At 47.2% G+C, this 22,453-nt stretch overlaps 1 protein-coding gene across 1 annotated transcript in view; it reads left to right on the top strand.

Annotated features, from left to right (window-relative positions):
* The window catches only part of LOC137441447 (uncharacterized), a 47,439-nt gene extending 31,851 nt beyond the window's left edge, over positions 1–15,588 (top strand). Inside the window, exons 2-8 of the mRNA XM_068138981.1 lie at positions 746–864; positions 2,503–4,240; positions 10,307–10,481; positions 11,121–11,325; positions 11,732–12,354; positions 12,929–13,074; positions 13,909–15,588. Of these exons, the coding sequence (XP_067995082.1) occupies positions 2,661–4,240; positions 10,307–10,481; positions 11,121–11,325; positions 11,732–12,354; positions 12,929–13,074; positions 13,909–14,704 (3,525 nt within the window). The 5' untranslated portion in view covers positions 746–864; positions 2,503–2,660 and the 3' untranslated portion in view covers positions 14,705–15,588. The remainder of the gene's footprint in view (positions 1–745; positions 865–2,502; positions 4,241–10,306; positions 10,482–11,120; positions 11,326–11,731; positions 12,355–12,928; positions 13,075–13,908) is intronic.
* Positions 15,589–22,453: the final 6,865 nt, after the last annotated feature.

The raw sequence follows: 22,453 nt of genomic DNA, 5'->3' as shown, positions 1-22,453 counted from the left end.
TACCACACCCACTGGGGAAATGGGCCTCTGCTCTCTTGCAGGGCAAAGGGGCACCCTTTCCTACTGGTGCGTCTGAGGGAAGCAAAGCACACCTGTGTGGTCTGTGCCACACGTTAGTAGGCAGGGCTAGAGTGGACAGTAGCTACCCACACTGCTGGTGTTATTGCAGCTGTCCTGCAGCTCAAAGAGGCTGCAGTGCCATGGCTGCCAGCAGTGAACTTCCACCTGAAGACACTGTCAGGACACCTGGCAATTGTATTTTCAATGCTGCCTTGTCTGTTGGTGAAGGCAACAGCCACAGACAGATCCCACCCTGTCATTTCTTGCCTCTGCTTCCTTGCTTTTCTCATGACTGCTTCTCCCCTTGCCCTTACACTTTCTTCTCTGGCTCCCTTGCTCTCACACGCATTCAGAGCTTGCCAAGTGAGTAGCCCAGGAGCCTGCCTCACAGGAGCCTCAGTTTCTCTTCAGGCCTTACTGTGTGTAGCTGTGCCTTGGGCACAGACTGCTTTACTCTCAACTCCCACTACATCAGAGCTCTTCCTACTTGGTCTAAGAGCAGAGTGCAGAAATTATGTGATGGCTTTTAGTCCTGTAGCTGTGACCTCATCACAGACCAACCTGACAAGCCATGGCATCTCTCATTAACAGCACTTTCTCACAGGAGCCGTTCAGCACTACCAGGAGCCCTGTTCCCTGCTCAGTGACTGGTTCTCACATCCTCTCATTCTCTCTTTCTTGACAGATCATGTTATAACCTATGATCACAGAAAGTCCTGATCCTCACGTTTCTCTGCTGTCACCTGCGGGCTCCTCCAGAGCCACAAAGAAGGGGGAGCTCCAGCCCCACCATGAGAAGATTGGGTGAGAAGTGCCTATGACATCTTGGGGAACAGCCACACTTTGAGAGCTAGTTTTAATTTTTGTTTTTAGCAATTATGAAGGATGGGAATTATGTTCTCCATCCATCAGTGATCCACAAGAGCCGACATGCCTTGATTCTCTGGGATTAGATTAGAGATAGTTTCATTGGTGCAGGGAAAGTGCTAATTTGAACCACTCTAAGCAAGTGGTGAATCAAACTACCAGCACAATTCTAAGATTGGCTTCCAGGCAATATGCTGTCTTAGACTTCTCCTCAGATAGAAGATGTCTATTGGTGCTTCACATGGTTAGATGCCTGCAGTGTCTTAGTCTTCAGGGAGTAACAAGCCTCTTCATTCCCCTCCAGGTCAAGGTGGCTGTGCTGTCTGAATGGTTGGTAGCACATGGAGAACCCAGCTGTATTACATAGCAAACAGTGTGGGCTGTAACTTACATGTTCCTGTCTTGCTTTACCATGACTTCTTCCTGGGTGTTCAACCTGCTGGTTCTTGCCTGGCTTGTTACTAGGTACTGATGCCCCACCATCCCAGCTCTGTGTTGCCCTTACAAATCTCAGGCTAGCCCTGTATCCCCTGACCAGTCTTAAACTGGCACTCACTTGTTCCCTTTACCTCTGGTTGCCGAGGGAGGGAGTGGAGAGGGCTGTAGCAGAAAGTGATATCTTTTGTGACTACCGGCAAGTCCGTGAGGCCTAAATTCGTAAGAGAAATTTGGAATCTCTCCATTCAATGTAAGGAGGCTTTTGCCACCTCCAAGCATAACTGGGACACTTAGCTTTCATCCTGCTGGCCCAAACTGAAGTTTTGGGATTTAGTTCCTTGCATTTCTCTGAACATGTGCTTTAGTCATTTAGATTCCCTGTGCCTTACAACACTGAACACAGACTGTAGGAATAGCCTTGGAAACCACACCTTTTCTTTCTGGATCTCCACTGAGCTATTATGGGGGTGATCATTTGGGCCTGTGCTAAGGAGGGTGCATTTTTAAAAGTCTGTGAGGTAACTGTGTGTCTGAACAAGAAGGACCTTGGAAATGCTTGGCTACCAGTCAATAGATGATACACATCTTCCCTGTGAAGGATAAATCAGAGAGCTAAGGGGCTGCGGTATGACTTTCAGGGACAAAACCACCACCGGTCAGCTTTCTTCTTCCTCGCTATTTGAGCTTACAGGACACCACAGTGTCTTGCCATCCTTTCCCACCCACAACCTCCTCCTTAAGCCACACATTGTTGCCTGCACCCCACTTGAGAGAAACAGCCTCATTATCTCTTGTATACTGCCCATCTCCTTAGTGCTGCTATGTGAGTAAGCTCAGCCGGGAGCAAGCACTTCAGAGCATTCATCACTAGAGTTGAGCAGTGTTACTGTGAGGGAGTTGCTGAGGGTAGGTAGGGTAAACGTCTCCAAATTCAGTTGGATAATACAAGACCAGAGTTGGCTTGACTAGAGATAGAAAATACTCCCTGCCTCATGCCTCATCTCATAGTTGTGCTGCTCTGTTTCTACCCAAGCTGTAGGTGTTTGGCTTCTACATTCCCTGGAAGCAGACCTACTGTTGCATCCTGCAAGTCATCACCAGGCTGCTTCAGTAACTCATCTTTCCTTCCATTCACAGGTCTTCTACTCATGGCGACTCAACCCATGTGAGACCTCTCTTATGTGAATACCCAGCAGCACAATTTGCTGTCTGTGGACATTGACTGGCATCTAAGCGACACCCCAGCTCCCTCCTCTCCCCCTAGACGCCACTTAGAGCCTCCATGTGCATTTGCTATGACATACATCAGTGCTGATGAGAGACAGGAACACTGCCGGGTGATCTTGAGCTGCCAAAATAATCAGCTCTATGCACAACATGGCTTAAAGGATTTTTCAGTTAGCAGCATGCATCCACTAAAGAACTTAGACACTCATATTTTTTCTGGAGACTTCCACACTCTAGCCTCCTGCCACAGAGGCAAGGCACCTTTGGCCAGTCCTGTGGAACCCCGAATGTATCGGAGCGTGGAGAACCTTCACTGGGCAGCAACTGCTGACTCTGGGCTGTATTCTCACTGCCGGAGCCTGGATAATGAGATCATCTTTCGCTATGGAGGCACCAGTCAGTGCACAGAAGGCAGTCTGGATGTGGCCTCAGTACAAAGCACATCAGGCTCTCTGGGAAACCTTTCTTTCCATACTAAACAGACACCTCGATCAGCACAGAATGTGCTCCTCCCTCCCTTTGCCAAAGCGCCTCAGTGGCTCTTGCCTTCTGCAGATGAAAGAGCCCTACAAGGGGATGCCAAAAAAGAGTTGAAGGAGAAGTTAAGGCTGCACAGTAGTAAGGTGGCAGAGCCCTGTAAGCCAATGCGTCCACAAGTGGCTTTGCCTAACCTGATGGCCCAAGAGTTTTCTGAATGCCAGATGTGCCAGCAATACAAGAACGGTTGTGCTGCCAACTGCTGCACAGTTTTGGTGGAACACACTGCTCTTAGGCACAGCCTCACAGGGAGGCAGAGACTGTATTTTGCACACAGGACCATCAGTCCAGAAGACATCAAGCACAAGGCTCAGAGGAGGCTGCATCTCCGAAGGCAGAACAGCTCCCCAAATTTGCCCCTTCAGCATGCTGGAGAAAGCCTCGAGATGGCCAACTCCAGAACAGCAGAAAAGCTGGAACAATGTAGTGGGGAAAGAGATGTCAAAGCCACACTGGGACAGAGTAAGAAAGGTCATTGCAAAGGGAGGTTCTATATACCCACCTTTGAGGAATTCAAGCAAATGAGAAGCAAGGAGGCAAGTGCATCTGCCAGCAGCAATGGGCCAACAGATGACTTAAGTAAGAGTCTGCCTGCAGACCAGACCCTGGAGGAGGAGAACAGAAAGAACAACTGTCCGGAAGCCTTGGGGACCAATGCTGCTGAAGCCGTGAATGAAGCTGCTGTCACAGCAGAGGATGACGATGATGTGTTCCATGAAAATCATGCTTCTGCTGGCTTTTCCCAATATCCATCCACATGGGATGGTTTCAGGATGAGCAGCCCTGAGGTGAAGGACAAAACATGCCAGATCTCCAGCCCAGATAGATCACCGGTCCCCATTTGTTCTAGCCCTATTCCACGATCACCATTGCAGGCAGTAGCAGTACAGAGAGCTGGGCAGGAGGTCCTCAGTCATGAGCAGCAGAACGGAGAGACAAGACAAGTAAATGATGTCCCCCACCTTGCAGGGCAGTCGCTGGCTTCTGAAGCCCAGTCCTCTTGCTGTTCATCGCTGCTGTTAGAAGCCACAGACTTAACCAGCTATGGAGCTAAGCTACAAAAAATGAAGGATGAATTCATAGGTTCAGCCCTGGAACTTATTAAGAAAAGGTAACATGCTCTATGGGGTCACCTGAAATCAGTTCCCTTTTTAATGATCTGTTGTCTCTCCTGAGAAGGTACATTTAACTCCTGTAGTGTAAATACACTGTTGTCAGAGCCTCTCATTTTAGGATCTGTGATAGCCACATGGACATGTCTTTAGGCTGTTGAGCTTAAAACTCATCTTTGCTTGGGGTTAAACATCAAAAAGCATATTCATCTAGACTTTGGCTTTTGTACACCATAGACCTGTCAAGACAGCAACCATTAGTAGTTCTGACACCCAATTTCTAACCCGTTTTATTTCTGTAATAAATTGTTGAAATGTCTTCTTAATTATTCTTTTTTTTTTATTAACAACTGATAAAAGTTGAGGACAGCTGAGAGATCCAAAGTGCTATGATTCCTTTGAAAAAAGATGTAGATTCTGCCCTACCACTGCAGGACATGAACTCAGGTAGTGTGACATACAGCATCAAGTGCTTTCACTTGCTGCCTGTATGTAGTGAACTGGCAAACTAATAAGGGCAAGATGGCTGCTACGAGTCTTTAACCACCCTCTGGAGACCAGCACAGGCAATGAGTGAAGGTACTTGCAAATACTGTCTTTCTGCCAACTCAGTGTAAGCAGTGAGAGAAAGTACTTGTGTAAAGCCTTCCTGCCTCTTCTCTAACCAGGATTTTCACAGAATCAAAGAATGTTAGGGGTTGGAAAGGACCTCAAAATACCATCTAGTCCAACCTCCTGTCAGAGCAGGATTACCTGGTCACACAGGAATGCATCCAGGTAGGTTTTGAATGTCTCCAGAGAAGGAGACTCCATAACTTGTCTGGGCAGCCTGTTCTCACAGTGAAAAAGCTTTTCCTTATGTTCACATGGAACCTCCTGTGTTCAAGCTTGCACACGTTGCCCCTCGTCCTGTCATTAGACATCACAGAGAAGAGCCTGGCTCCATCCTCCTGGCACATATTTATAAACATTAGTGAGGTCACCCCTCAGTCTCCTCCAAGCTAAAGAGACCAAGCTCCTTCAGCCCATTTTCTGGGTAAGATGACCACAAGGAGTGCTTTTTCTGTGTCCTGGTTTTGGACTCTGCAGTCCTGTCACCTCCCTCTTGCCAAAGAAGAGGCCCAACAGGAATTAGCAAAGTGCTTGAAGCTAGCAATTTGGGGAAGTTATCACTGTCTTTCCACTAAATAAGGCTGATGGGAAAAGGAGGACTAAGTGTTGGTGGAGTGGTTTGTTGCCATATGCTTTGCCAAGAATTACATGGTTCCTGCATGCTTCCAGTATCCACAGATGTGTGTGAAATGCCAGGCCATCAGCCTTGTACACTGGCTTGGCCTTTCTGGAATGCTTAGAGCTCTGAAAGTGGGCTCAGGTTTTAGAGGAGATGATTGTGACTTTTGCACAGGAATGAGTCATCTGAAAGAAATTCTGTGCATCTGGAGCTTCCCATGTAGACAGAGACAGAGTGACAAGCAGAAATGCTTCTGCAACTTTATCATCCAAAGGGAAGTAGGTGGTGTCAGAGCCTTAAATGCTTCCTTCAGCTGTCCAGCCCAGCCTTTGTGCCTTTGTTCTAGAGCATGAAAACCCAATGAAGAAGCAGATGAGAAAGTTATAGTATGCCAGCCATTTTCATGGAGTAGGCTATTTTTGTCATTGATGTGAAATGAAATACACAGAGTGACACAAGCCATAAGAGCGTACAACCAGTTGTCTCCAGGCAGATTGGAGGTTTGACTAATATCTGGAGCCTGAGTGCATGTGTAGCAAAGTATACAGCATATAATCTTTCTTCCCACTACTCTTCCAGCTTCCAAACGCTTCCCACCTAGGGCCTTTCAGTGGTTTCAGTGTGGTTTCTGCACTTCTAATATCCACAGTGACTTTAGTTTCTGTGAATACATTCAGTCTCCCTAGTTGGCTTTGTTGAAATATTTGAGATGATGTTATGCGACCGTTTTAGGCTGTGCCTTTAAGAAAGGGACAGTGCTGGAACACTCTGGCTGAATGTTTTGAAAAACACAAAAATGATAAGTGATCTAAAAATGGAAATGGCAGTGGTTCCAGTATTAGAGAGGTTGTTTTGTGTGAGGGAATCACCCTGGCCCATTTATTTTTCCATGGTAATAACAATTAATAGTAAAGATTGTATTTTCAGGAGGAAGACAAATCTGATGGCAGTGCCAAACTACTTACTGGTTGGTGGGAAACTCCAGTTTCCTTTGTCTGGAAATGTCTCAATGTTCCATCATTTTCACTTGAGGCTGTAATGTGCCTGAATATTAATTTATAACTCAAGCTGATTCTTACTGCAGCACTGGAAGACTTTTTGTCTAGATGTTTTAGGTCCTAAATTATGATCTCTGACATCCAGGCCAGATTTTTCCTCTGTCTCAAATGAAATGAGCTGAAAGTTGAGGATTGAATCCCATTTCTGCAGATACTGAGCTCAGCAAGCCTTTGACAGCAATGTTTTGATGGAGCATCACAGAATAAGATAGCTAAACTTTTCTCCCCTTTCTGGTGGTTGTGTGAGACTGTTACCATTTTACAAAGCCGTTTTGTCCGGTAAGTTAATTACCTCCCTAGTAATTCATAGTTAATTACTTAAGATTCATTCAAATGGATTAATGTTTCATCAGCGAAGATCTGATTTTCAGCTTCATAACTACAGCAGCTTTAGCCCACTCATACTGGATAGCTTTAATTTCAGTTGTAATTATGACTTGGAAGGGGTGTTGAGGTCTAGGTGGAAATCCTGTAGGTATTGCAATATATGATACACTTTCTGAAATTGTTTAAGCAGGGAAGTGCTGAGGATAAGGACATGCAAGGACCTGGGGATCCTATGAATTGGACAAGGTGACAACACAACTGTGCACAAGGAAGCAAAGGACGTGACTAACAAGGAAGGCTTCATGAAAAGAGTGATGATATGTATTTGGAGTAACACCAGGCTGGTGGGTACCATAACAGTATTCCATAGCAGAGGGCTCCAAGTCTGGAAAGCAGGTGCCAGCAGGAAGGAGTGGACAAAAATGTTTTCATTAGTTGGAAAGAGACAGGAATATGTGGAAGGGCCTTGAGAACTATGAAGAGTGCCATAGAAACTATGAAGGAAAACAGGTGCATTTCCTGTTGTACATCACACACCTAGTGCCTCTGCTTCTGTGAGATTCAGGTGTGATGGACCAGAGATTTAAAAGGTCCTACAGAAAGAATTCATCCTTCCAGTGCTGGCCTAAGCACATCATCTGTCTTGGGAGAACAGGGAAAAGAGACACCAGCCCCAGGCACGCAACTCACATGCCAGTAAGTGCCTTGATGGCACAGAAGAAAACATGTCAGTCCCCCCTTCTGCAGCTCTGCGTGAAAGCAGAGAGCACTGCTTGAGTGGGCATTAGTGTTGCCCTGTTGGTAGCCCAGATATCTGCCAGAGGGAAGGAACTGGAGGAAGAGGCAATATCCCAGTTTCTTCTCTTCCTCCTAAGCCAAAGGCAAAGAGTAAAGGAGCAGTCCTAAGAAGTAGTTCTACAAAACTTCTTATATCCTCCTTGTTTTGCCTGCATCCCTCTGATCCCACTGGTGTGGTGCACAGTGACTGCTCTGTGGAGCAGCACTTGCCCCAGCACCACATGGCCACATCATGCTGGAAGGATCTAGTTACAGCTAGAAGCAGAGCAGTCAAATTAGGGCTGAGGAAATCTTTCAGGTGCTGTAGGCTCTGCACCATTGCCTTTCTTACCTGTAGCTGACCAACCATGGAATGAGGTGAATTTCTCAGTCTCCAGTTACACTTCTTTAACTGGGTTCTCTGGGTAGTATTGGTTCTTAGTCCCATTGCAGGTCACATCTGATTTTTTTTTTTAAATAACCCTATTGGGTTATGGAACCCACAATAAGTTCATGACATTTGGTCTGCAGACCTCATCAGCAGGGAGCTGCTGTCAGGTTCACTTAGAGGAGCAGTAATGTTGCGGAGTACTTTCCATGTTTAAGTGAATCATCTTGAAGCACTGTAAAAATGATGAATGAAAGCTCAGTTTCTCTCTGAAAATACGGTCAGTATGGTGGGAGGTGGTTTAATCAAAAAGCAGAAAATATTCTCGTTCTGAACTCTGCTACTTGATCTTGGGCATATTTTGTTGCCTTTTAGTGCCTCAGCATGGTCCCTTCTTTCTGCATGTTTCAACCAGAAGCTGTTTTAGCAGGAGCAGCTTTTGGAAATGGTGGTTTTCAATCCTCTTCAAGAGCTCTCTTGCTCCTTAACCTCTGCCTTCTCTCTCACAGGTGTGCCTAGCTGGACTGGTTGTACTTTACACAACTTAAGGAAACATTAATGAAATGATTTGGCTGGGAATACATGAGAGAGGATACTTTTTTTTAACCCAGATCATTTCAAGATTGATTTTAGATATGGTGACACAGACAGTTACACGAGACCAGCTAAAGGAGAAGTACCCCAAATGGAGCTGGGGATGAGAGGGAGGAAGCAGACAGGAACATCTTCAAGCCAGGACATTACCATGGTGGGACCACAGCCTAGCTGTGTGCCTGTGCTGGTCATTCTGCAGCCCTGTAAGGGGGCTGATGCAATCTGTAACGCAGACTGCTCTGGCACAGTCTGGATGTTGATATCTCCTTTCTACAGACTGGATGGGTGAAATGACACTTCCAAGTCCACATGGCAGGAAGTTAGCACAGCAGAAAGTAAAAGCCAGGAGCCTGCTGTTAGCATTGTGCTGTTGCTGTGCATCTGTGGCTAAGCTCTTTTAAGTTGGTAAATCCTCTAGTACTGTCAGCTGGGACCTGGAACCATAAATGAAGGGAGATGAAAAAGCATCAGCTGGAAAGTTCCAAACCAACTTTCCTGGCCTGACAACAGAGCCTGTTTGTGTTCTGGGAGATTTGTTCTCTCCTCAGTGATTTCAGCATTGGCTGATGGTTTGTTATCAGAGCCAACTGTCATTCATTGTAAGGAAAATGCCCATCTGTCTCATGTGTTTGCTTGTAGCTGCCAGCACTGGAATTGTACATTAGCAGTATGACCTACCAGCATAAGTTCACAAGTGAAGCCTTTAAGAAGTAGGAGACTCTTGTTAAGCATAAAATAAGCTGAAATATGTTCCAGACACTGGCTTCCTGTATGAGCAAGCATCCATATCCAGTCTTCTTTTATTTTTTAAAGAAATCCAAGACCAAAAAAATAAAGTAACCCCCAAATGAAAAAAAATCAATATTCATCCAAAAAGGCTTCATGCATGGAAATAAGGTGTCTTAGACTCTGGTGAAAAAATAAAGTATCACAAGCAGTATCACAAACTGCAGCCTGTCAACTACTCTGTCAAGTCAGTGCATCTGTCTGGAGAGGTGGTGTTATCTATGGAGAGGGGAATGTGGGGTTGGAAGAGACTGCTTGTATCAGCTAGGCCTGGCCCTCGTTAGCACCAGACAGCCATGGATAAGAGTATCCCACAATTGCCAAGCGAGAGCAACAAACTGGCAGTCTTCTCAGTACTCTGAAGTGCACCAAAATGCCTGATGCTGAGTTCACTAAGACAGAAGGACTCTTTCCAGTGGTTTCAGTGGGCTTGTTATCATATTAGATGAAAACCAGAGGGAAAGCTCCTTTAATCCTCTTCTCTTCAAAGTATTATGGTTTTTAGCAGATCATTTTCTTCCAGATGAGCAATATGGTTTCTGTGTTGGCAGCATGTTTTTAAATATCAGCAAATATGGATATGGCCTACTTAGAAAGGGGTTTTTCTGGTCCCCACAGGATATCCTCATGTTTTATGAGCTCAGAAATGCCCTGTGAACACCCAAGACTTGACATGCCAGACTGATGCTGGCATGTGATTACCCAATTTGCACTGCTATACTGAGCTGTGTTTAGAGCCTCTGGAGCACACACAGCCATCCATGCCAACCAGCCTGGATTCCTGCCTGCACTTCACTGTTGATGGTTGTTTGAACCTGGGCTTGATGCTCGGTCTCATCTGTTTCAAGAACAGCAGGTGAACTGCGTACATGATGTTCATCAGTGTCTGCTTCTTTTCTTGCAGCTGCAATGCTGAGACAGCTGCCAAATCCCCCTCCAAGGGACAGTGTGGTCTGAGGGAAGCTGATATCCCACCTCCAGAGGACAGCCAACAGCCCACAGCAATGTCCATGGCAACAGAGACCTGGGAGGACAAGCCAAGCAGTGAGCCAGCCAGCAACACTCCACCTGCAGGAAATGTAAGAGAGAGGAATTCCTTTCTCATCTTGAGTGTGTGTTGAGGATATTTTTTTTCTTGTTTGAAGCTCTAAAGGATCCCTTTGTTGTAGGAATTGGGCAGGCTGGGAACCTGGGTTCTGAAATCCTACCAACTCCCATGAGCATTTGAACTGTTAGAAGCATTTCTAGAGCTTTTTTTTACAGTTAATGAAACAGGAGTCAGTTTTGTTCCTCTGCATATCTGCCAGTGCATCTCTTGCAGGGAGTTCAGCCCTTTATGGCTTTCAGTGTGCCACCAGCCCCTCATTGCAGTGCTGCCTGGGAGATCAGACAGACTCCCTCCCAGGCCCCACTTGCTCAAACTGCTAATGTAGGTAAGGCATAGAGGCTGGAGTTCCTAACCCTTTAGCCACCATGGAGCCACTATATTCAGAGCTACACAACAGCAAAGACAGATGGGTCTTTGCTGCTAGGACTAAGCAAGACAGAAGCACATGGAGGGACAGATATCCTAATGATCATGTAGCAAAACTGCATTTACAATCCCACCGCTGAGGAGTTTCCTTTTTTTTCTCCTTTGGGAACTAAAGTCCAGTAGCTGCAAACCAGATGCTGCTTTGACCACTGCCTTGCTCCAAACATACCTGCCTTTCTTGCAGACCCCCAGTGCCAGCTGCCGCCGATCCAGCTCTGACATCGTCCATGAGAGCGCAGATGGTGCCAGGGCCCAGCGGGAGTGCCGTCTGCGACCGCACTTCAGTGACCCTATGCCGACAGACTCGGTGAAGAGGAAGCAGCTGGAGCTGAAGATTGCAGCTGCAGCACGGCAGCATGCACAGAAGCGCCGGCAGGAGCGAGACTATGGTACCCATGTTCTGCACACTCAGAAGGGGCTGGTGGGCCAGATGCTGAGCCCAGCTTTGCTGGTGTAAATATGTAGTAACTCCTCTGATCAAGGGGAGAGAAGCATTCTGGGTTTAAACCAGGCATGCAAGAAATGAACATCTGCTCTGCTGCTTCTCTGTCCATTCCTGGCAGATGGCAGTGAGTGAGACTAAATGAGTTTCACAGGTATGGGCAATGCAGGGACGACAGACCTTGGGATTCACCTGGGAGCTGTGTACTTCTGACTCTTGCTATTCTCAGCCCTGCTATCACCAGGTCTAGCTTACCCACAGGGTTCCTTCAACTCATGGATGTGCCACCATGAGCTCCTCAGGTAAGCTCTGTGCAGCTGGCAGTGCCTGTAATGACTTGTGTCTGTTTTCAGGTCCAGTGGTAGCAAAAGCCAACCTTGGCCACGGTGGCAGCTTTGATGAGACCCGCCGCACCCCACGTGGCTCCCTCCGCTCCAGACGTCACTGGAGTAACGTTAGCAGCCTGAGCACGGACAGTGGGATTGTAGGTGTGAACGAAGTCCAGGACGACCAGGATCCCAGCGAGGCCACACGGACCAAGTCAGCAGATGTGGAAAGGGCAGATAGTGGCATTGGCCAAATGCCATCCAGAAAGTGGAGGAACAGGGCATCTGAAACACTGAGCTCCCTGCAGGCCTGGGAAGCCCATCGTCCTTGCACCGACTGTGGAGAAAGGGAGCTGCCAGTGGAGACAGACCTGCAGAACTGCAATCAGAGACGGGCTGACCTCTGCGAGAAGTGCCGCAAGCGCAGGACGGAACGCAAGGAGTCTGTGCTGGAATTTGTCAACACAGAGGCCAGCTATGGAGAGGACCTGCGCATCATCAAAGAGGAGTTCTACCTACCCATGCAGGCAGCTGGGCTGCTGAGCCAGGAGCAGCTGCTGGGCATCTTCAGCAACATCCAGGAGCTCATTGACCTCAATGAGAACTTCCTGGAGATACTCCAGGAAGAGATTGATCAGGCCTTTGACCAGGTATGATGCTGCATGCTCTAAAAGGGGACAGAGTGGGCAGACAGGAATGGGTTTTATATTAGTGAGGCAATTTAGATGGAGTAGAGGATTAGGAGGTAGGATTCCTGGGTTCTTAACTATCTACCTAATCTCTTGCTGCTGAAATGAGTAATGATTGCAGAGCATGTCAGAATACTCCTTGACAAAGCTAAGAGCACTATGTGGCATCAGATTCTTTCTATTCCCTTATTTTTTTATGCATATTGCTGCATTAGCCTTATGGCAGAGCTGCTGGCAAGAAGGGCCTCAGTACACCCCCTTGACTAGCAGGCTCAATCAAGCTTTTGAGTCCCTGCTCTGGTCAGCTGGCTGAGAAGAGCAAGCAGTTAGACCAGCTTTCATTTCTCTCCCCATGCACTGCTTTGTCCCAGACCTGTGAGGACCAGCTTTCCACTAGGAAGGGTGAGCCTACTTCCATCTTTGGTCTTGTATTCACCAGATCCTGCAGTAGGTTTATGCTGATAGGACTGAACACAGGATTCATGCATGTGCCTCTCCTGAGCTAACCCAGCAGGGCTGTATTGCATGCTTGCAGGGTGATGATGACCTGATGACTGTGTGCATTGGAGAAGTATTTCTAGAGTTTGTCAACATGCTGCCAGCCTTTCAGACCTACTGTCTTCAGCAGTCCTCCTCTGTGAATATGCTCAATGCACTGGAGAAGGAGAAGGAGTTGCTCAGGTAAGAAAAGCTATAAGTGTATTCTTCTAGGCTTTGGGGACAGGAATGCACTAAGCTGAGGGTGAAGCCTTTGTCAGCTCAGATCAAAGTTTTGATGGTGATGTTTTTCAGCTTCTCTCTCTTGGGGTGAAGAGAGTAATTTGTTCTCCAAAAGATACCGAATCCTTGATGTCTCCACTGAGGCAGCCAGTTGATCCCCAGCTGTAAACTCTATCATGGGAGCAGCATTTACCCACTGCCCACTGCCTTGAACTGTCACCAGCATAACACCCAGCTGTGAACAGCTCTCTGTGCACCAGAGCACAGTTTGGATTTCCACCAGGGAAAGCTACTGTGTGAAGTGTGCATGACTTGAATTTGTTCACCATTCCTAGCCCTGGCTTATTGGGCAATGTCAGGCGAGTCACTTCTCTTTCCACTGTGGCATCTTAAAATGATGACAGTACCAAATTCATGTTTAGAGTGCTTTGTAATCTAATGATGAAAGGAGCTACAAAATGATGTAACCTGATACAAGCTGATGTGTGTGCCTCAGGTTTATGTCAGCACGTACCAGAGAAAGATCACACCCTTGCTGTTTTACAGTGATTTTTGTGGAAGACTGCTAGGATGTTTTGTGCTAGTGTCCCAGGCACCTCGTCACTGCTCTGCAGCTGAGCATAGATGCAGAAATTGTTCGTTTTTGAGAAGACGGAATTCACGAGGCTGTCAGAACTAGCAGGGATGCTGCAGTGCCCAGCAGCTGTCAGAACCACACTGTTCATTTGCTCTTAGGATTGCATTATTTACTGGCAAACAGCCACCATTTCATTCTCTCTTCTTAAATCCCTTCAGAATATTCCTCAATGTCTCCCAGAATGACAACACAGCACTGCGGCGGATGAACTTGAGGTCCTTCCTGATTGCCCCCTTGCAAAGAGTCACCAAATACCCACTGCTGCTCAGCCGAATCATCAAGGCCACCACCGAGTACCACCCAGATCACAGCAGCCTGCGTGAGGCCAAGAGCCGCATTGAGTCCCACCTGGAACATATCAACATGAAAACCAAACAGGAGGGGAACACGTGGACCCTCCGGTCCTTTCGCCAGGACAGCAAGAAGAAGAGGGAAGTCATCAACATCGAGATGAGAGAAACTGCCCTCAAAACTGTGGGTTGGCTGCGGGAAGAAACACGATTTGTGATGGAGGGGCCTCTGCAGCTGGCCCAACCCCCCGACGGCCAGTGGGTGAAGAAAGGCAGCAAGACCCTGAAGTTCCAGAACATGCAGGTCCTCCTCCTGGTGAATATGAAGCGTGTGTCTGAGTCCAGCCTGGAGTCAGCTGAGCCAGGGCCCGTGAAGGACGCAGTGCTGGTACTCATTAGGGACAAAAATAATGGGAAGTTCCATTTGCTCAGGGAGCCCTTGAGGCTGAGTAATTGCATTGTCTCCACTGATCCTGACTGCGACGACACTTTTGAACTTATTGAGATCAGGCGGGAGGCTTTTGTGTTCCGGGACAGTGACCGGGCACGGACTCACCACTGGTTCAGGCAGATCAGGCGGTACTCGAGGGAGCTGGGCTCCTGGAAGAAGCGGCGCAACGCACTGCCCAACATCATGATCAGCACCCCTCAAACCAGGCCCTGAGTGCAGCACAGGTGGCACACAGGGACACTTGGCTTGGCCAATGCCATGTGCAAGGACCATCAAGAGCCTCGGTGGCTCTGTTCATGAACAGCACAGGGAGGAGCCTGGCCCACAAAGACTCTGGGCAGCACTGGAAACAAGCATCACAGCCCAGTTCTGGTCTCCATCCTCAGGACTCACAACCTGTTTGTGGCTGATGTACATACAGAGATGGACTGCCCTCAAGGAGCAGATCTCTGGAGGAGAGTACTGAGTTTAACTTGTTAATATTGCACTGCAGGAGAATGATGTATGATGCTTGCCATTGCATGGATCATGTTGAAAGCCAGTCTTAGCAACACAGAAGAGGTTTTCACCATTGACTATGTTTCATCAGCATTAGGTAAAGTCAGGGTCAAAATTAGGTGCAGGATTATGCAAGAGGGGAGGAAAGTTGGAGAAAGTTATGTTTTCCACCACTACTCCTAAGGATTATATTTCATTGTTCATCTCTGTATATGTGTCAAAATACTTGTTTAAAAAGAAAGGTCTTTGAACTTTAACCAACTCAAGTAGGTTATCGATTTGGTCAGATTCAGCTGCATGCACACAGAAAAAGAAAAAAGGCAAACAAGAATAAAAGAAGTTCTTGCTTTCTGACACATACACCCAACTATGTGTGGAGCCTGTGGAAGAGCAGTATAGCCCTACCAAAAGTCTGTTATTTAACTGACTTAGGGACTCAAACATAACACTGGATCTGAAACATCTCAGAAGTATATGTAAATATAGCTCTGCTACCACAAATCGTGAACTATAAAGTTTGCAGTTATTTAAATGATGTAATCTAGTGTATTTCAAAATTTAATTGAAAGGAAGAATTTACATTGTACTGTAGAGTAACATAAAAGGTTTTAATAATTATGTTTCAATGACTTCAGCTGGATGTTTTTTTAATAGTTGTATTGTGGAGGAGGTATTTCATTCAGTGTGGGTGGCATTCAGGTGAACCTATGCCTGTTCTTTGGATCTCCTGAACAGAATTCAGGGGCTACTCCTAATGAGGCTAGGAGACTGGTTCAAGCCTACAATCTCAAGGCGTGCTAGACAGTAATAGACTGGTACAAAAATCTTGTGCTCTGGCCTCAGTCCTGCCTGTGCAGGTCAGGCTCCAGTGCACCAGACCTGAGAGCCAATACTGAGGCCACAAGACGTTCCCCCATAAGCTCCAGCCTCTCTGCAGCAGGAAAATGACTTCAAGCTGAACAATGGTAAAAAAGGCAAACACAGTTTAACCTTTTCAGTCTGACGTTACCACTGACCATGGCCTTGTGATTACAAGACCAGCAAAATGTCATGCTGTGACTTACACAGGAAAGGCCAGATTACAGCCCTAGAGGCTAAATTAAAGTAGCCTGAATTTTAGTTGGTGGATCTTTGAAAACAGCCTGTAAAGGTTCTTCCAGACCCCAGGGTAAAGACAAAGCCAATCAGTATTATTCGCTCCCAACGCAATGTTTCTGTTACAGGCATTTATTTTACAGGAGGAATCACTTCAGGAAGCCTGGTTGTGTATTTCTCCAGTGACCAACCTTATCTTGTAAGTCACCACTGACCCAATGCCTGATGCAAACTATGCCCAGTGCTTTGTCCTCTTGCCACTGATGCTGGGGCTTGTTAACACTGCTCCAAGCACTGAGGCAGACACCAGCACTGAGATGTGTGTTACTGGCTATATTTTCTCTTCATCTCAGGCATCCATCATTTTAGTGCTTCATTTTGTCCTTGAGGAAATGGGTGTTGCTGTATCACTGGAGGCTTTACAAACACATACCCAAGACGTGAGGTTGACAGCACACATCTGAGTGCTATGGTGAGCAATAGTTGGCAAGACACTTGTTGGGGCAGCAGCTGGACTTCCTTAGGTGAGCTGGAGTTATGTTCAGCAATTTCTGGATTTTATAAATTGTTCCCCCAAAATATGTGCTGGACAGCCAGTGAGGAGCATGAGGCATTGCTTTTAGTTTGTGTCTTGTTTTTCACATAGCTGGATGCCTAAGCAGAGCACCTGCTGGAAGATTTCTGTTGCGCTGTCTTGACAGATCTGCATCTATGAACCTTCAAGGACCATTCATCTAACATGCAAAAAAACAACAGCTTGTAGCTTCTTTTTGTCTCCCAGGACCAAAATGGTGCAGCTACCTTCTCTTCACTACATCCAGTGGCAGTTTTGATTTGGGAAGCCCTAAGTACAGTAAGGCTAATAGCTTAATTTATCCAAACAGCAGGTGGCTTTCACAGTCACAGAAAGCTGCTGCTTTCTAGAAAGTTTTCCATTATTTTCCAGCATAGTGATGTTCTCCACACCAATTCATGCTCAAAACCAGCCATGGACTGTTGTCCAACCATATCTTTAAACCAAGATACCTTCAGTCACCCTGGCTGTTCAAAAAGGTTAGAGAACAGTAAGTACACGTAAAAGGTCTGATATTCAGCATCCATCTTGTGTTTGGGGGATTGTTCAGTTTGTCATATTCAGGGTGTTTCTAGGTATCACAGGAAACACCTGCCTGCCAGGCTCCCAGTAATCATTGCCTGTTTCCTCTGAACCAGGCAAACTCCCCAAAAGAAGGTCCAGAAATAATCACCGGGTATTGAGTTAGGAGCAGGACGTGCACTTCGTGCAGTAGCCCTGTCCTAACAAACTTGCAGCCAGGGAACAGTACAAGCTGTGGTTAGTAGGTCGAGGGAGGTTCTTCCCCTCTACTCTGCCCTGGTGAGGCCACATCTGGAGTACTGTATCCAGTTCTGGGCCCCTCACTTCAAGAAGGACCTCAGGGAACTGCTTGAAAGAGTCCAGCGCAGAGCCACAAAAGCAATTAAGGGAGTGGAACATCTTCCTCACAAGGAAAGACTGAGGGAGCTGGGGCTCTTCAGCTTGGAGAAGACTAAGGGGTTGATAAATATGTAAGGGGTGAGTGCCAAGAGGATGGAGTGGGGCTCTGCTTGGTGACGCCCAGTGACAGGTCCAGGGGCAGTGGGTGGAAGTTGAGGCATAGGAAGTTCCATGTAAACATGAGGAAAAAAAATTTCACTGTGAGGGTGACAGAACACTGGGACAGGCTGCCCAGGATGGGTCATGGAATCTCCCTCTCTTGGAGACATTCAGAACCTGCCTGGATGCGTTCCTGTGTGACCTGCCCTAGGTCACCCTGTGCTGGCAGGGGGGGTTGGACTAGATGTCCCTTCCAGCCCCTAACATTCTGTGAAGCTCTTTGATCTAGGACAGCCTGCTATGGGAAGCAACAGTCTGATTGCTGAACCTGTCAAACTGGACAGGGGTTGTGCTTCCAGTGTTATTTATCTTTCATGTATCTGCTGCATGCTCGGCTGCTTGCCTGCCTTTAAATTACAGGTGCTGAAAGGGGACGTGAGCACAGAACAATCTCTGTGGCCCTGTGAGAGCGCGTGCTGTGGAGTGAGCCAGCACAGGAAGGACAAAGAGTGACTGCACCCTGACAAGGCAGTAGGTTTCCATAATCCTCAGGCACCTTTCTGAACTGGATGATCCCTCTCTGGGGAAGTTCCAGGTCTTTCAGTATCACATGTACACATCTTACTTGGCAACCCCACAGATTACTTGTGCTGTATTTTTCCATTTCTGATTAACAAACCTGACAAAATGTTATTATAACCCAGAGTACTTGGGAACAGGGTTGTCTGCAAGCCAAGAAAACAATTATTTGTTCCAAACTGGTTGCCCTAGGGCTCTACAGGCCTCTCATTGTCATGACTGACAATACTAAGACTACTTTTTCAAGACTCCTGCCCACTGAACTTACCTGGCTAGTACAAGCAGGCCTCTCTGGAATTACTATGTTGGGGAAAAAAGTTGATTACTCCTTTGTTTTATGAGAACTCATAAGTAACCTTTAACAGGAATTTAGGGTGACTGTAGACAGGTAAAAGCAATTAAACAATTAAACAAGAAAAATCAAAGTTTTGACAATAACACTGAACAGTCAAAAAAATCCAAACAAATGCCAATGACACTCAGAAAACAAGCCCTATGAGGAGAGGCTGAGGGAGCTGGGCTTGTTTAGCCTGGAGAAGAGGAGACTCAGGGAAGACCTCATTGCTGTCTACAACTACCTGAAGGGAGGTTGTAGCCAGGTGAAGGTTGGTCTGTTCTTCCAGGCAAGCAGCAACAGAACGAGGGGACACAGTCTCAAGTTGTGCCAGGGTAGGTTCAGGCTGGATATTAAGAAGTTCTTCACAGAGAGAATGATTTGCCATTGAAATGGGCTGCCCAGGGAGGAGGTGGAGTCACCATCCTTGGAGATCTTCAAGAAAAGACTGTATGAGGCACTTAGTGCCATGGTCTAGTAGATTGGATAGGGCTGGGTGATAGGTTGGATTGGATGATCTTGGAGGTCTCTTCCAACCTGGCTGATTCTATGAAAAGATGACATCTCCCTCAGGAATCTGAATGTGGTCCCCAAGGGAAACCTTGTCATAACAAGTATGGAAAGGTTAAGTGATAGGAACATAGGGAATCCTCTTCGAAAGAGTGAAGAACCCCAACAAGGAATTGGAACACAGGCAGAGCATCCTTCAGCACCAGTCTCTGCCCAGGCTTGACTGGGAGCAGTTACACAGCTGGAAAAAGTTGAAAAGCCAGCATTAGGCTCTAGATCCATTAGCAGGGATGAGTGTAATAATAACTTGCAACTCTCCAGCTCAAATCCTGTCCCAGCATGATCTCCACCAGCAGAGGCTTTGCCTCCCTGAGAAATGATCTCATCTGCAGGTGAAAAGAACCAGACTACAAACAGTCCTCCCCAGGAAAGTGCAGGTGAAGGAACCCTTTCTTTCAGCAATGGTGGAGTCCCAGGTGACTTTGAACCCTTCCCCCCTAGTACAGGGACTTGTGGTGCCAAAATCACATCCCTGGGAGGACCCCCATCAGTGAGATGTCTGGGGGTTGTGGGCAGGGCTGGCAGATCAGAGTGGGAAGCCTGGAAATTACAAGAATGTCAGAGCAGATCCCATGACCATTGCCTGCAGTAACCAAACATGCAAAGAACACAAGGCTTTTGTAGCCCTGGAGTGTTTCATAGAGATGGTAATCTCAGGCTTTTCCTTCCATTTGGGCTTTCTGCAGTCCCTATTGAAGGCTCCAACAGGCTGCAGTGGTCATCAAACTTCACAGAAGCCTACAAAAGCTGCCCAGGGCACCAGTGCAGACTCAGAAGCAGCTAAACAGCTTTCCCTATTGGGATGAGATCAAGCAGGCTTCCTGGAAAACAGAGAGCAGACAGCAGGGCTCAGGCTCTTGCATCTTCCCCAAAAGAAGCAGGACAGAGGTTTGTACACCCCTGGTGTGAAGGTGCCTGTGAACAAGCATTCAGACAAGGAGTGTATTCCCCCTTCTTTCAAGAAAGGGCTGGGTTTAAGAACATTTTTTCCCTTGGGTGCAGCAATTGTTCAGTGATGGCTAACCAGTGCAAACTAGAAGTACCCTAGCTTGAAGTGACAAGCAGAGAAATCTGCAAAGAGATATCCATCTTCAAGTAACTCACACCTGACCCACAGCATATGCAGAGGAGATACACACTGTAAAGGACTGCTCCTTTCAAAAACCAAACACTCGTTTAATGACACTGCCTGAATTCCAGGCAGGAGGCTCTGGGCAGCCCCTGCACATGCTGCAATACAGTTGCACTGCAGCACAGAGCACGAGACAGAACTTCCAACGAGGGAAAACAGACTGCTTATGAGTAATGGGTCAATATCCACACACAGACCCCAGGAGCCATCAATACTCACTTTCTGCTCTCCTTAATTGCCTTGGTATTATGACCTTACTGGCTGTAAAATGCCAGGAGGCTCTATAGCACAGAAGTCATCACTTTACAGGGAAGTTAAGGCAAATTAATTACACAAAGAGAAAATCCTTGGCAATCCTACACAATGGGGAGCAGGTAAATTGCTGCAAGAAAAATCAGCTGGTTTACCGTGTAGCATTACAGCTCAGGGAAGAGAAAGCTGGCACTGCGGGGAGAGGAAGAAGCCTCCCTCCACACACTGGCACAGCATGTGCAGGACTGTGCGGTGAACTGGACTGGGAGCAAACACTGATGAAAAATAAAGGTTGTTTCAGCCAGATCTGTTCCCTGATCCAGTTCACTGCACAAAGAGGCGTGCTGGCACTAGAAAAGGGCAGTCCAGAGGTGACAATGTGTGCTTTAACAAGGGCCTGTTTAAAGAGGTGGCTGGACTCTGGCCGCAGTTAATCAATCCCAGCAGACAGAGCCCAGTTCAACAACTGCCCTGCATCCTGTGCCACCAACCCGTGTTTTCTGAACAGTTTCAGGTCAGCACTTCCATTGATCTGCAGGGGTGGAACAGGCAGTGCTATAAATAAAGAGCAGCTAATCAACTATTTAGGTGCCTTTTTTACTGAAATAAAGAAAACCCACAGAAATGACGTCAGGATGGGGGGAAAATAACAACCAGACCAGTGAGTGAGTACAATGACGATCCAAGAGAGCACTCCCTGGAACACACTTCAGGCTGAAGTGGCTCAGAGAACAGCCATGCTGGCTGTTGAGTCAGACTTTCCAGTGCTCCTGCACTGACTCACTCTTCTAGCTGCCAGCACTTGCTGCGCAGCCCATTCAGTACCAACAGGAGTTCTTTGTTCACAATTCGAGTGCATCTGATTCATCATGAACCATCAAGCTTCTGCAGTCCTCAGAGCTCCATCTCTCACTGCCATTCCCTGCTGGCCAACCTGCTCCCCAGGAAAAGGAAGGGTCAGAGAAGAGACCATCCCTACCCAAGTCTTCTGGGTCTTTCCTTCTGCCCTCTGTTCCCAGCTCTAGGACAGAAACACAACATACCACTTAGGAACGCAGTAGTGTGCAAATTCACAATTGAGGCCACAACGTTCTACAGGTTGCCTCTGCACAGAGGAAGCGCTGCTGCAGCACAGGGTCAAAGTTTGCTGTTTTCCCTTCCCTAGACTCAGTTTGGGAATGTCTGTACAGCCAGGCTGGCTCTTGCAAATGATGCTTTTGCAGAGGAAGATGCTAGGCTTTCCAAAAACCTAGGAATGGGAAAGAACGAGGTGTGAGGTGCTTGCTAAACACACTCCAGGAACACAACACCGAGTGTCTCTTTCTCAAGCACTTGCTCTTCCAGTTGTCCCTCCCACAATATCTGCTGCACCTGTGCTGCAGCACTGTTCTATCTCCACCAGCTCTTGGAAACTAAGTAAGATGCAAGAGCTGGCAGATCTAGCACCTACTGAAAAGCTGCATTAGGCACATGGGATCTCAAGCCAAGAAGCAGACCTGTTGTGTGACCAGATACAACTGGAGCTCCTGGGACACAAGCCAGCACAAAGCCTTAACTAACACCTGCCCTGGAACCAGAAACCTGCCCTGCCATGTGGCCGTGTGTCCCAACCCTACATGCCAGGTGTCCTCCAAGCTGAAAGACATCTGCCTGATGCTCAGGAAACCTTTCTCTAATTCCCCTGCTCCCACACACTTACTATGTGACCTTGGTTTGCGTGGCTGTCTCAGAGCCTTAGGGTGTTGTTTCACCAGTCTCTGGTTTTGGCAGTAGAACTGGCTTAAGCTCCTTCCTTCCTCCCACCTCCACAGGGCTAAAGTAAGAAAGAAGCGAACAGTGGTGCAGAGCAGGAACAAAGAACTACTGTGAAAGTTGGTCTCTTTGCTGTGGGACTCAGGAACTTACACC

This window comes from Melanerpes formicivorus, unplaced genomic scaffold (assembly GCF_026170545.1).
Source record: "Melanerpes formicivorus ecotype bairdi unplaced genomic scaffold, bMelFor1.0.p_v2 SCAF_5, whole genome shotgun sequence".
Taxonomy (NCBI): domain Eukaryota; kingdom Metazoa; phylum Chordata; class Aves; order Piciformes; family Picidae; genus Melanerpes; species Melanerpes formicivorus.
The sequence above is the reverse complement of the archived record's forward strand: the minus strand, read 5'-3'. Positions and strand labels throughout refer to the sequence as shown.